The 15,230-nt window shown below is 33.6% G+C and overlaps 1 protein-coding gene across 7 annotated transcripts in view; it reads left to right on the forward strand.

Annotated features, from left to right (window-relative positions):
* The first annotated feature begins 630 nt into the window (after nucleotides 1-630).
* Nucleotides 631-15,230, forward strand: part of LOC125133875 (cell surface glycoprotein CD200 receptor 1-like) — a 45,373-nt gene continuing 30,773 nt past the window's right edge. For all 7 annotated transcript variants that reach the window (XR_007136525.1, XR_007136524.1, XM_047792535.1 and 4 more), the window contains exon 1: nucleotides 631-870. Coding sequence is in view for 4 of the 7 variants with exons in the window: in XM_047792517.1 (XP_047648473.1) it covers nucleotides 807-870 (64 nt within the window). In the remaining 3 variants the exon portion in view is untranslated. The remainder of the gene's footprint in view (nucleotides 871-15,230) is intronic.

Below are 15,230 nucleotides of genomic sequence, written 5' to 3' on the forward strand. Positions count from 1 at the left end.
GACACAGTTCGACCAATAATCGGAAGTATTTATTGAAATCACACATATGTCTATCCTATTATCCATCAATTTTATTCCTTGGCATATACCCAAGAAAATGAATGCATAGATATACCAGAAGATATGTATAAAACGAAAATGTTATAGAAGCTTTATCTATGTTAATCCCAAAATGGAACAATCTAAATCCACAGAGAAATGGACAAATAAATTATGGTATATTCATAAAAATTTATACACAGCACTAAAACATGAACTATGAAAAGAATTTCATTTATATAAGTTGAAAAACTGGCAAAGGGTGATAGAATTTAGAGTGGTGTTTATCTCCAAGAAAGGGGTACTGACAGAGAAGGAGCAGGAAGGAAACTCCTTGAATAATGGGAATGGTTTTATCTTGGTCTTGGAGGTGATTACCTGAGTGTATACATGTATAAAGATTCATCAGGCTATATACTTAGATCTGTGCATTTTACCATAGATAATTTATACTTCCAAAAATGTTAATTCTTAAAAGAAGTACTATAAAATTTATCTCATCAGCTTAGTACTGTGGGAAAACCAATGAATAGTAAGCACTGGCTTTTTTGGTTTATTACTAAGCAAAATTCACAGACATTTCCTGTCAGTGGCTAGTCAGCCCAAAGCATACATAACAGAGATGAAGATAAAGTGAAATGGCAAAGAAAAATGATAAGCAATCTGGTTTAACTGAGAGTAAACAAAAGTGACCAAAAGAGAGACTCACTGAGTCAATGATTGATTTACAGTAGATTCGTATTAAAGTAGAAAATCAATCACCCCAAATGAAGACATTGGGGAGGACTTCAACGGAGAAGTTACTGATCTCTTTCATTATCATCCTATCTGGTAAGTCTGATTCTATGACATTTTTAGCAAAAAATAAAGCTACATTTCAATAGTGATTAGAATGTTCTTTATCCGCTTATAGGATGTTTTATGATTTGTTCTAGTAACAATGAGAAATGTTTGCATTATTCAGAGAACATTCTGATTTACTTTATCATAGTGGTGCACTGACTAGCTGACCAGTGGAATGCAGAATAATATTGAGGGCCCTAGAATGGAGTAAAACTAAACTTCTTTGACTGGACAAATACATTGTTTTCCTCCAGCTTTTTGTGTTTTTGGGTTTTTTTTTTGTTTGTATTTTTATTTATATCACTTGAATTTTAGTTTTGGGACATTAATATTTACTGATGTGTACTTTTTCTCCTTTGATATTTATAATTTCTAGCTCTGAGGCTAAGGGAAAACCCCTAAATTTCTATTTGGGGTTTTGAAATTTTTAGAGGCAAGAAACTTATGGGTACAATTTGTTTCAGAAAATGAGGATCAAGGAAAATAAGAACATATAAATGATAAATAATTAATCTAAGTCAATGATTTCAAGCTCTCACCAGAACTCTTTATACAGATGGAATCTTACTCAAAAGCATAAACAGGTTAAATAAATAAGTGAAGTAAGTCTAATTAGAGCATGCTTGAGTAGCCAGAAACAAATATTTGCATTCTTTCTATCTTTTCTTGCAATGATCCCAATGATATTGCACAATATTCTGAGAAACAGACTTCCAAACTTCTATATTATGTCTAGTTAAGAGAGAGAAGACCTAGTTCTTAGGAGAAAGAAAGAGGGGAAACTAGAGCCAAGAATAGCTGAATGAAATTGGAAGGGATGGAGAAACATTTAGGATGAACTCAAAAGAGAGTGAATACCAGATTCTGACTCATGTAAAGGGCTAGAGAAATATTTAAATGTGGCAGGAAATAGATGACAAAAAAGTGTAGTTGAGGAGAGTTTAAATAAAACCTATTAATGTAGTTGACCTATGACCTGTTCAAAGGAGGAAAACTATAAGATTGCCTCACGTATTTGATAAAATTAAACACCCATTAATTATAAAAAGGTGTGTGTGTGTGTGTGTGCGCACTTACATGAGTATTTTGACATTTAATTTTTTAGGGCAGTTTATGTTCACACCAAATGAGAGGAAGATACAGAGATTGCCCCTATACCTCCTAGCCCCACACTTGCATAGCCCCTCCCCCATTATCAGCATCCCCCACCAGAATGTTACATCAGTTATAATTGATGAACCTACAATGATACATAATTATCTCCCAAAGTCTACAGTTTACATAGAGTTCACTTTTGGTGTTGTATGTTCCATGGATTTGAATAAGTGCATAATATATTTATCACTGTAGTATCATATATAGTAGTTTCACTGTCCTTAACATTCTCTGTGGTTTTTTGTTTTTTGTGTCTGTGTGTATGTATTTTCAGAGCTGCACCCCGTATATGGAGGTTCCCACGCTAGGAGTCAAATTGGAGCTGTAGCCACTAGCCTACACCACAGCCACAGCTACATCAGATCTGAGCCACATCCTTGAACTACACCACAGCTCACGGCGATGCTGGGTCCTTAACCCACTGAGCAAGGCCAGGGATTGAAACTGCATCCTCATGGATGCTACTCAGATTCGTTTCTGCTGAGCCATGACGGGAACTCCCAACATTCTCTGTGTTTTGCCTATTTCTCCTTCTTTTCCCTCTGAACCCTGGCAACCATTAATCCTTTTAGAGTCTCCACAGTTTTGTGTTTTAAAAAATACCATATAGTTGGAATTGTATGTATGTAGCTTTTTCATATTGGCTTATTAATATATGTATTTAAGTTTCCTCTATGCCCTTTCGTGGCTTGATAGCTCATTTTTTTAAACATTGAATAATATTCCATTGTCTTGATGTACTAGTTGATTTGACCATTTATCTGCTGAAAGGCATTTTAATTGCTTCCAAGTGTTGTCATTTATAAATAAAGCTGCTATAAATATCTGTATGCAGGTGTCTGTGTGAACATGAGGTTTTCAACTCTACTTGGCAAATACTAAGGAGTGCTTTTGCTGGATTGTATGGCAAAATATGTTTAGTTTTTGAAGAAAGCATCAAACTTTTTTCCAAAGTTACTGTACCACTTTGCATTCCCACTGGGAATCAATGAGAGTCCGTGCTGCTTCACATTCTTGCCAACGTTCAGAATTATTAGTATTCTCTCTCTTTTTTTTTTGGTCTTTTTTTTTAGGGTCACATCCACAGCATACAGAGGTTCCCAAGCTAGGGGTCAAATCAGAGCTGTAGCTGTCAGCCTACACCACAGCCACAGCAATGCAGGATCTGAGCTACATTAATGACCTACACCACAGCTCACGACAACACCAGATCCTTAACCCACTGAGTGAGGCCAGGGATTGAACCCTGTCCTCATGGATACAAGTTGGTTTCATTAAATGCTGAGCCATGACAGGAACTCCTTAGAATTATTTGTATTCTCAATTTTGGCTATTCCTTGTATTATCACCATCATTCATTTCACTTATATATAAATAAATAATTGAATACATTGTTGCTATTATTTTAAACAAGCTGTTATAAGATCAATTAAGAATAACAAAACTAAAAGTTTTTATTTTACCTTCACTTATTCATTCTCCAGTAATCTTCCTTTATGTGGTTCCAAGTTCTGACCTATATTATTTTCCTTCTCTGAAGAACTTTTTTTTTGGCCACACCTTAACCCACTGCACCAGGCCAGGGATCAAACCTGAGCCATTGCAGAGACAATGCTGGATCCTTAACCCACTGCACCACAGTGGAATCTCCTCTAAGAACTTTTAATGTTTCTTGCAAGCCAGGTCTACTGGTAACAGCTCGTCCCAATTGTAGTTTGTAGAAGAAAATTCTTATTTCTCCTTTAATTTTGAAGGATAATTTCACAGGGTAAAGAATTCTAGGTTGGTGGGGCTTTTTCCCTATAAGAATTTTAAGTGATTGATTCTCTTCTCTTCCTCCCTGCATGGTTTCTGAGCAGAAGTTGGATATAATTCTTATCTTTGTTCCTCTGTAAGTAAGATGCTTTGAATCTCTGGCTTTTTTTTAAGGATATTTTAATTTTTGATTTAGTTGGACTATGATATGTCTAGTTATGTTGTTGTTGTTGCTGTCATTGTTTGTTTGGCATATGTCCTGATGGTTTTCTCCAAGATTTCTTGAACATTGGTTTGTTTTTGACATTAATTTGAGGGAAATTTCCAGTCATTATTATTTCAAATATTTCTTCTTGTTTTTCTTCTCCTTCTGATATTTCCATCACAAGGTGTGTTACACGTTTTGCATTTGCCCTCCAGTCCTTAGATATCCTGTTCTGATTTTTTTTGTCTTTGTTCTCTTTGCTTTTCAGTTTTGGATATTTCTATTGATATATACCTCTAGGTCAGAGATTCTTACCTCAGCCTAGATCAGAGATTCTTCCTCAACCATTAATTATTAGTAACCTATTAATAAGCTCATCAATGACATTCTTCATTTCTGTTCCACTGTTTTTTATCTCTAGCATTTTTTTTGCTTGTCAGGATTTCCATTTTTCTGCTTACATTGCCCATCTGTTATTTTGTGTTGTCTACTTTATCCATTAAAGCTCTTAGCATATTAATCATAATTGTTTTAAATTCCCAGTCTGACAATTCTATTATATCTGCTATGTTTGGTTCCAATGATTGTTTAGTTTCTTCAAAACTATATTTTTGACTTTAGTATGTCTCTTGATACCAAGACATGATTACTGGTTCAAAAAAATTTAATTAATTAATTAATTATTCTAAAAAGGGCTGCACCTATGGCATATGGAAGTTCCTGGGCCAGTGGTCAAATCAGAGCTTCAGCTGCTGGCTTACTCCACACCCAAAGCAACACTAGAATTGAGCCACATCTGTGATCTATGCTGCAGCTCATGGCAATGCCAGATTCTTAACCTACTGAGCGAGGCCAGAGATGGAACCGGCATCCTCACAGACACTCTGTCAGGGTTTTAACCTGCTAAGCCACAATGGGAATGCCAAGAACAACTTTAAATAGGCCTTCAGTAATGTGATGATAAGATGGGGGGGGCAGTTTATTGTCCTATGATTAGGTGTAAATTTTTCAGTGAGCTGATTATCTGGACTGTGAACTTTACAAATATTTCTCAGTTTTTGTTCCCACAATTTAGGTTGAAAATGATGGATGGAGTAGGCTAGGGTTGGCTATTTCCCTTCTCTCTTCCACCCCCACCCCCGTATAAATTAGGCTCTCTCAGTCAGGGTGTTTAAGTGGTTTCTCTTGAGGTCAGACTTTGTTAAAAAGAACAGAGTTATATGATGCATTTCAAAATGGTTCCTTTTTCCCTTCCTGTGACAGAAGCTTGAAGGGATTTTTCTCCAATATTTACTGTGAGAACCTGGTTGAGTTCCTGGAGGTAAAACTCTCAAAAGTGTGAGGGTCCCTCTATGACTGTGTACCTCTGGAGTTTTGAACTCTCATTTATCCTCTAGCAATTCACCAATTACAGTTCAGGTTTTTCTACTCTGATACTGATTCCTTTGGAGGTTTTCTGCTCTCAAGTATCTGCTTTAACAAATTGTGCTTCTCAGTATATTAGTTATTTCCTGAAAAGAAGTATTTTGCTGGGTTTCCTTTTTTTCTTCATTGAGAGTGGTATTTATTAACTAAATAAGAAAAAACACTGAAAAAATGAGATACAATGAGATTCAGAGCACAAGTGGAGGAACTGGATTTTGGTAGTGATGACATATCCAGACAAAACTTTCATTGAAAAAGACACGTGCATCCACATGTTCACTGAAGCACTATTCACAATAGCCAAGACATGGAAACAACCCAAATGTCCATTTACAGATGAATAGATTAAGAAGATGTGGTATACATACACAATGGAATACTACTCAGCCATAAAAAGAACAAACCAATGCCATTTGCAGCAACATGGATGGAACTAGAGATTCTCATACTAAGTGAAGTAAATCAGAAAGAGAAAGACAGATACCATATGATAACACCTTATGTGTGGAATCTAAAATATGGCACAGACGAACCTATCTACAGAACAGAAACAGAATCACAGACATGAACAGCAGATTTGTGGTTGTCAAGGGGGAGGGGGAGGGAGTGGGATGGACTGGGAGTTCGGGGTTAATAGATGCAAACTCTTAAAATTAAAATGGATAGACAATGAGGTCCTGCTGTATAGCACAGGGAACTATGTCCAATCACTTGTGATGGAACATGATGAAAGATAATATGAGAAAGAAAGTGTGTATATATGTATGACTGGGTCACTCGGCTGCACAACAGAAATTGACAGAACAATGTAAATCAACTATAATAAATTTTTTTAAGTTTAAAAAAATAAAATCATTTAAAAAATCAAAATGAATTAACTATGGTTTAAGAAATAAAAGAGGAGCAGAGTGGCCATTCTGGATGTGCTTTCACACACACTCCTGCATCACTGAGAATTTGAACTTTCTGATCTAAATCAAACTCAAGGACACCATCAGCAATTTTCAAAAAAATATGTGCTAGCAGCTGCTAGCTGCAACCTTGTAGTTTCAAAATTCCCTATGCCGTTCCCAACTATTTAATTACCTTGAACTCCAAACAATCCTTGTTTAACATCGCCCTTATTTTTTGGCAGTTCCAATCCTAGTTCTTAACAAACAACTTATGTAACCTTGCTTTTTTTTTTCCTTTATAAGCTCCCCCCATTTTGCAGGCCAATATAATACATTTCAAGTATTTTTGGATATGTCTTTTCCTGGTTGCAGTCCTAACAAATTCCAAATAAACACCTTTTTATTTCAATCATATCTCCATTTCTGAAATTTTGGTTAACATTACAAAAGGTGACGTCTTTCATTTTAACAACGAGAATAAAGATAAGATGGCACAGATGCAAGTCATTTATGGATTGGTGGTAGGGAGATGGGGGATTTCTTTCCCAAAGTGTTTGAAGCAAAGTCATAGTTTGAAAGTTAGTTAAGGAAGAAGGGAGAGAAAGATGAGGAACAAGGATAGTGAAATAATCATTACCAAGATTGGGAGAGCAAACATATTACACACAAATGAAATGGCTACACTCTTTACTCCTTGGGTAGCACTATTCCAAAACAGGCTGATAAATATGAAGGAAAAGATTTTTGTTCAAAGTAGAAATACCAGTGCATGTTTCTCTTTATTTCAGAATATATAAAATCACAACCAAGAGATTAACATCAGTCACATTATTAACAATAAATTTTCTTCAATAAAAATGAATTTTTGAGAGTCCTTTACACTCACATTGTTTTTCTCAATCTTTCTAAATTTACTGACACTCATACTATGTCCAAAACATAGTTAACCTTGGTAAATGTACCAAGAGCCCTTGAAGAGAATGTGTATTCTGCACATTGGGTTACTATTCCATAAATATGTTGTATCAAAGTAATTGATACTATTCATATATTCTGTATTTAAAATATTTTTGTCTAATTGTTCTATTAATTTCTGAGAGAAGGATGTCAATATCCTTAATTATGACTATGCAATAGTCTATTTCTCTCTTTAATCAATTTTGCCTCATGTATTTTGAAACTCTGTTATTTGGTCTATATACATTTATGATAATTAGGTCTTTCTGATGAATTAATCAATTTAATGATATAAAATTTTTTTATTTCTGGTAATGTTCTTTATATTGAAGATTGTATTTGTTATTAATATAGCTCTCTGGCCTTTTCGTCCTTACTGTTTGCATAGTTTATATTTTCTCTATCCATTTATTTTCAACTTACATGTATCTCATTGGATAGTTCATTTTTGTAGGCAAAATATGATTGGCTTTTGCTTTTTTTCCTTTCTGACAATCTCTATTTTTGTGTCAATATATAAAATAGTTAAGATGATAAAAATTACACAAATCATTTTACTATTTGTTTTCTGTTTGTCCTCTTTGTTTATTGTCCCTTTTTTGTTCTTTCCTACTTTCTTTTGAGTTAACTAATATATTTAAGGACATCATTTTAACAAAGCTATTGGCTTTTTGGCTAACTACTTTATTTTTTTAGTATTTGAAAAAACATACTATTTTTCCAGTATTTGATCTAAAGGTTATTTTTTCAGTATTTGACCTAAAGGTTAATTCCCCATTCATTTCCCTACAAAATCATCTTTAGGAAACTTCAATTCTACTGCTGTTTAATGGGTTTGTCTATTCTGCATATTATATAAAAATGGAATCATATATGTGGTCTATTGAGACTGTCTTCTTAGCAAAAGACTTTCAAGGTCCACCTATGCTATAGCATGTAACAGTATGTCACTTTTTATGACCTAATAATATTCCATTGTAAGAATATACCACATTTTATTTACCCAACTCATCAGTTAATAGACATTTGGATTGTTCATAATAGACCTTCTGGCTGTTATGAACAACTCTGCTACAAATGTTTGTGTATAAGCTTTTTTTGTGGATATATGTTTTCAATTCTGGGCATATACCTTGGAGTAGAATTGCTGAGTCATGTGGTAACTCTACTTTTTTTGAGGAACTGACTATTTTCCAAAGTGATTGCATCATTTTAATTTTCCACTAGCAATTTGTGAGTGTTTCGAAATCTACATATCCTGACCAAAAGTTGATATAATCTACCTCTCTGATTATAGATAGTTCAGTGAAAATGACATGACATCTTATTATGGTTTTTATTTGTATTTCCCAGATGCCTAGCAATGTTGAAGATCCCTTCATGTGTTTATGTTCTCCTCTGGAGAACTATCTATTCAGATAGTTTGTTTTTGGATCCAATTTTAAATTGAGTTATTTATTTTTACATTATTTGCATTTAATTGCTCTTTATGTATTTCAGATACACATCTCTAATCAAGTATGTGATTTACAAATATTTTCACCCATTCTGTGAGTTGACTTCTCACTTTCTTAACAGTATCCTTTGAAGCACAAGATGTCCTTTATTCTGATGTACAATTTATCCATCTTCTTCTTTTGTCACTCGTGCTTTTGTGAATTGTGTTGAAGACAACTTTATCTAATTCAAAGTCAAAGACTTTTTTTTTTCCTACAAAGAGTCTTATGATTTTAGCTCTTACATTTAAGTCTATGATTGTTTTTGTTTTTTGGCTTTTTAGGGCCACACGTGTGGCATATGGAAGTTCCCAGGGTAAGGGTAAAATCAGAGCTGTAGCTGCTGGCCTACATCACAGCCACAGCAACACCAGATCCTTAACACACTGAGCAAGGCCAGGGGTCAAACCCATGTCCTCATGGATAATAGTTGGATTCATTACCACTGAGCCATGATGAGAACTCCTAAGTCTATGATTAATTTTGAGTTAACTTTTGTATATGGTATAATATAGGAATCCACTTTTATTCTTTTGCATGTGGATATCACATTGCTTCAGTACCATTTTTCCCCCATTTAATGATCTTGACTCCTTTGTTGATAATCAGTTGACCATCAGTTGACCAAAGAAATATTGGTTTATGTCTAGACTTCAGTTCTATTCTATAGCTTTGTATGTTTATCCTTATGTCAATAACATAATGCCCTAATAACTGTAGTAAGTTTTTAAATAAGCAAATGTGAGTCCTTAAATTTTGTCCTTTTAAAAGACTGTTTTGATTCTTCAGGGTCTCTTGCATTTCCATATAAGTTCAGAATCTACTTGTAATTTTTTGCAAAAAAAAAGCCAGCTGGGATTTTGATAGAGATTATGTCTAATCTGTAGGTTAATCTGGGGAATGTCAGCATTTTAACAATATTAAGTCTTCAGATTCTTGAACATGAATACCATACCATTTATTTAGGCCTTCTTTAATTTCTCTTAATGATGCTTTTTATTTTCAGAATAAATGTTTTGCACTTTTGTTTACAATTTTTTTCCTATGTATTTTAGTCTTTTTTGATGCTATGGTAAATGGAATTGTTCTTTAATTTTTATTTTTGGATTTTTTTCTTATTGCAAGCATATACAAACATGATTTTTGCACATTAACCTTATATCCTGCAAACTTACTAAAACTGTTTTTTAATTTAAATGCTTTTTAATGGATTCATTAGGATTTTCTCTGTACAAGATCACATCATCTTCAAAGAGAAAAAGTTTTGCTTCTTTACACTCACTATTACCATTTTATTTCTTTTTCTTGCCTTATTGCTCTGTATGGAACTTACAAATAATACTAAATAGAAATGGTAAGAGCAGACATCCTTTTCTTGATTCTGATTTTAAGATGAAAGTTTCCACCCTTTGATTTTTAGGACTAATGTTATATATCAGTTTACATAGATATCTCATTAGATTGAGTTCACTTCTATCCTTAGTCTGTGGAGTGTTTTTATTATGAAAGGGTGTTGTCAAAGACTTTTTCTGCATCAACTGAAATAGTCATGTAGTATGGACTTTGTCTTTTATTGTATTTATGTGTTGTATTACATTGTTTGATTTTTACATGTTCAACCATCCTTACATTCCTGGAATAAATCCTACTTGGTCATGGTGTATAATCCTTTTATAAAAAAATTTATTTTACTGAAGTGTGATTGACTTACAATGTTAATTTCTGCTGTACAGCAAAGTGATTCATTTAGACATATACAGCATATAATCCTTTTAATATGCTACTGGATTCAATTTGTTAATAATCTGTTGAGGATTTCTGCATCATACTTATAAGGGATATTAGTCTTTTTGCATCATATTTATAAGGGATATTGGTCTTCAATTTTCTTGCATTGTCTTTGGCTGGCTTTGGTATCAGGGTAATGCTGGCCTTATAGAATAAATTGCTAAGTTATCCCTCCTCTTCTATTTTTTGGAAGAATTTGAGAAGATTTAAGGTTAAGGCTTTGGTAGAATTCACAAGTGAAATCATCTGCACCTGGGCTTATCTTGGTGAGAATCTTTAAAATGACTAATTCAATGTCTTTACTGGTTATAGGTCTATTCAGATTTACTATTTTTTCTTGAGTAAGTTTTTAATCTAACTTGTTGCCCTGTAATTGTTCTTAGTATTCCCTTACAATTCTCTCTTTTTTTTCCTGCAGTCAATAGTGATATCCCTTCTGTGAGCTTCTTGAATCTGTAAATCATTAAATTTGGAAGAATTTTTGTTATTATTTTATCAAATATTCTTTTCTGCCTTGTTCTTTATGCCCCTCTACCTCTGGTACTCTAATATACGTATGTTAAACATTTTTTACATTGTCCTACAAGCTGCGGAGGCTCTGGTTATTTATTTTTAATCTGTTCCCTTTGTTATTGACTGGAGGACTTTTATTTACCTGTGTTTAATCTGGGTGGCTCTTTTAATATCTTCATTCAGCTAAATTAAGTTCATTCGGTGAATTTTAATTTCTGATTTAGTATTTTTTATTTCTATAATTTCAGTTTGTTTTAAAAAGATTGTTTTATATCTCTGAGTGATATCCTAATGTTTTATTTAGTACTTTCATCTATTTCTTTAGGTACTTGAGCATAATTAAGATGAATGGATGGATGAATGGATAAAGAATATGTGATACACACACACACATGCACACATATGCATACAATGGAATATTACTCGGGCACTAAAAAGGAATGAAATCTTGCTATTTGCAACAATATGGATGGACCTAGAGGGTATTATGCTAAGTGAAATAAGTCAGACAGAGAAAGATAAATAACATATGACTTTACTTATATGTGAAATGTGAAAAACAAAATAAATAAACAAATATTTAATAGAAACAGACTCATAAATACAGGGAACTCATGGTTACCAGAAAGGAAGGAGCAGGGGGTATACAAGACAGGTAAAATGGATTAATAAGTATATACTCATAATTATAAAATAAATACATCATAGGGATGTAATGCATAGCATAGGGGATACAGTCAATTATATTTTAATAACTTGTATGGTGACAGATGATAACTAGACTCAATGGTGAACACTTCATAATGTAGAAAAATATTGAATCATATTATATACATGAAAGTAATACAATATTTTAAGTCAACTATATTTTAATTTTAAAAATTCTTTAATACTTTGTCTTCTAATTCTCACATTTAGATTATTTCAAAGACAGTTCCCATTGTCCTTTCTTTTAAGATTATAAATTTTATCTTGAACATTGTGAATGATAGAGATTCTAGTTCTGTTACAGTTCTCTGTATTGATTGATTAATTATTATTAATTAATTATTTTCTCAGTTAACTTGGATTGACATAAATTGCAAGCTGTTTCTTCACTGCACTGAGCAGAAACTTAAATTTCAGATCACTTTTAGTCTTCAGCTTAGCTACTTGGATTCTGTCCTACACATACTTAGATTAGAGGTCAGCCAGAGATTTGGGCAGAGGTCTTAAACAAAATTGGGGACTTTCTCTATTTGGTTTTGCCTTTTCCAAAATTTACCATCATAATTTCCAGTGGTTTATATTTTCCCAAACTTTGTCTGGTGGTTCTTCACATCAGTAAGATTGCGGGTTTTCTATGAGAGTTTAACTGTATCACTTGGTATCAACTTGGGCCTGCCCTCAGGCCAAAGGTTTTAAAAATAGGAAATTTACTCAGTGTCATTCCCTTTTTCCAGTTGTTCACTCCTGTTCTCTATATGCATGTTCTTGATTGCTCTCCAGTACTTTCAGATAATAGTTATTCATATTTTGTCCAGAAGTTACAGTTGGTAAATAGAAGAGTTTGTTCTTTAACAGTTACTTGGCCATATTGAAAAAAAAGCAGAACTCTGGATAATCATTTCAATCTAAGAAATTTTGTTGCTCTGTATTTGAATTTTAACTGAAATTGCTTTATCTTAGAGGTACAGGGAAATACAGTCTTTGGAAAAATAATTTTCCTTATAAAAATATAGTGACATTTTAAAGAATGTGATCATTTACATCAGTAGGAGAGACTCAGAGAAGTTGTGTTATCTTCTCACTCTGTTTTATGGTTTAAATTTTACATGTTATTTTATCATCATTTATTACCCAAAATGTTTTTTATATCTTGGAGTGATGCCAATGATCCACATTCTGAAGTTCTTTTGCCTTTTTCTCATCTTCCATGTTTTTGTTTGTCAGTGTAGTTTTCCAGGTAGGATAAGTAGAGAATCAATGGATGTATTAAACTCTGTTGTGTTCTTCTTATCTGTCTAGTTTTTTTTTTTAAGAAAGCATATTTTTCCTGTCTTAAAATTTTTTTCCTCTTTGATTTCAACACATTTATTTTATAACCTATATTCAATAATTCCAATATCCTAATATCTGATTCATTTAGTAACTTTCATATCTTAAGTTTTGACTCTTATTCTTTAGGAATCAGAGAGGACAGCCAATGAAGGGTATATTATTTCATTTTATGGCTGCTTGTTTCTTCCTCTGTTTTTATAATTTTGGAATGTGAGCTTATGGTTATGTGGATTTGAGTCTGAGAACCAGTTTGAGTAGAGAAACTTGGTGAAGGATTATGATTTTTCCATTATGATATATACCTGAGCCTTCACTCACTGCTACGGACTGAATAGGTACTCCACAAATTTATATGTTGAAACCTTAATATCCAATGTGATAACAGCTGGAGATGGAGCTTTTGGGAAGTAATTAGATTATGAAGGGGGAGTCCCCATGATGGGACTAGTACCCTTATTAGAAGAGATACAAGAAAATTTGCTTTGTTCTCTCTCCCTCTGCCCCTCCCAGGTGAGGATACAGTAAGAAGGCAGTTGCCTATAAGCCAGGAGGTGGGCTTTCATAAGACACCACATCTGTAGGTACCCTGACCTTAGGATTTTCAGCTTCCAGAACTGTGAGAAATAAATTACTGTTTAAACTACACAGTCCATGGCAGTTTTGTTGCAGTAGACAAAACTAAGATTCTCACTCTTGATTTGGCTATATAGTGAAAACCATATATTCTTTGGCTGATCTCTCTTGTCCCTTAGAATACCAAGGTTTATTTAGCTTTTTCCACAAATCCTTAGTTTCTCTTAGTGTCTCTTAGTTTCCATTCTGGCTCTACTACTGTTTATGATAATTATATCTATCTTGCCTTTGACTGTTAAGTGCTGTCATCTTTTCTTGGTAATGCAGAATCCTATCATCTCCACTGTCATTATGAAGCCCACTTCCATAACAACTTCTCTTACTCTCTATTCTGGCCCACAAAAGATCCCACCATTGAGCTTCTCAATGATGCTAATACTCTCTTCCCACCCTATCCTTTATTATTGCACTTCTTATCGTTTTCATCAAGGAAGTATCTTCTGGAATCTCCGGAGACTATAGCAGCTTATGAGTTCTAGAAAAATGATTACCATGGATAAGAAGCAAGACCCAATTTTTACACTGTCTATGAGAAATGCACTGTAAACATAGACAGAAAAGTATTAGAAGTAAACAGATTGGGGGAAAACATACCATGATAACACTAATAAAAGAAAGCTGGAGTGCCTAAATTAATATCAGATAAAGTAGATTTCAGACCAAAAAGAAAACATTATCAGAGATAACAGAAGACATTTCATAATAAAAAAGTCAGTTCATCAAGAGGAGGCCAAATTATCAATATTCTCAAACAAGATAACTAAAATGGGAATCACTGAGATGGCAACAACTTAAGCATTCAAAGCATGAAATCATTTTCTTTGTCACTAAAATTCATAATTTCTAATGGGCACTTGAAGTAAAATCCAAAGGATAGAAGAAAGTCCTTTTGAAAGGAATCAAGGTTCATTTCTTTGAACTTTCCATTGACAACAGTCTATACCTTCAAAATAGGGAGCATGACGGGTGGCAGCCAAAACATAAAAAGAATTGATGATAAGGGAGAAATCTGTTCAACCAGGACCAGAGGATTCTAGGTTTGTGAAACACTTTCTTCTATAAACAACAGATCTCAGGGCTACCGAGGTCAAGATGCCCTTAAGAAAAGGTCCTCACAGGCACAAGTAACATTTTGTCTGTCATGGATGGTATCTTCTGATCAGCTGATCAGACAGCTTTCTTTTAGCTGGAAACTGGTAGAAGCCATTAGAGTTTTCTTATTCATCAGAATTGTATTGGGTACTCTATACTTGGCACACTTCAGGTAACGTAAGATAAGGTAAGGAAAGGGAGGAGAGAAGGAAGGAAAGAGAATTACAACTTATGTTATAATAGGGAATTTATTTAGTTTGGGGGAGAACTTGGGGTTGTCAGTGGAAATTCAGTTTATTTTTAAAAGGGAAAGTAAACAGAAGAAAATGGAATACTCGATAGATGTTTTTTTTATTTTTAATCGTGGTAGATGCAAGAAATTAGAATGAACAAATA

This window comes from Phacochoerus africanus, chromosome 1, assembly GCF_016906955.1.
Source record: "Phacochoerus africanus isolate WHEZ1 chromosome 1, ROS_Pafr_v1, whole genome shotgun sequence".
In the NCBI taxonomy this organism is placed as follows: domain Eukaryota; kingdom Metazoa; phylum Chordata; class Mammalia; order Artiodactyla; family Suidae; genus Phacochoerus; species Phacochoerus africanus.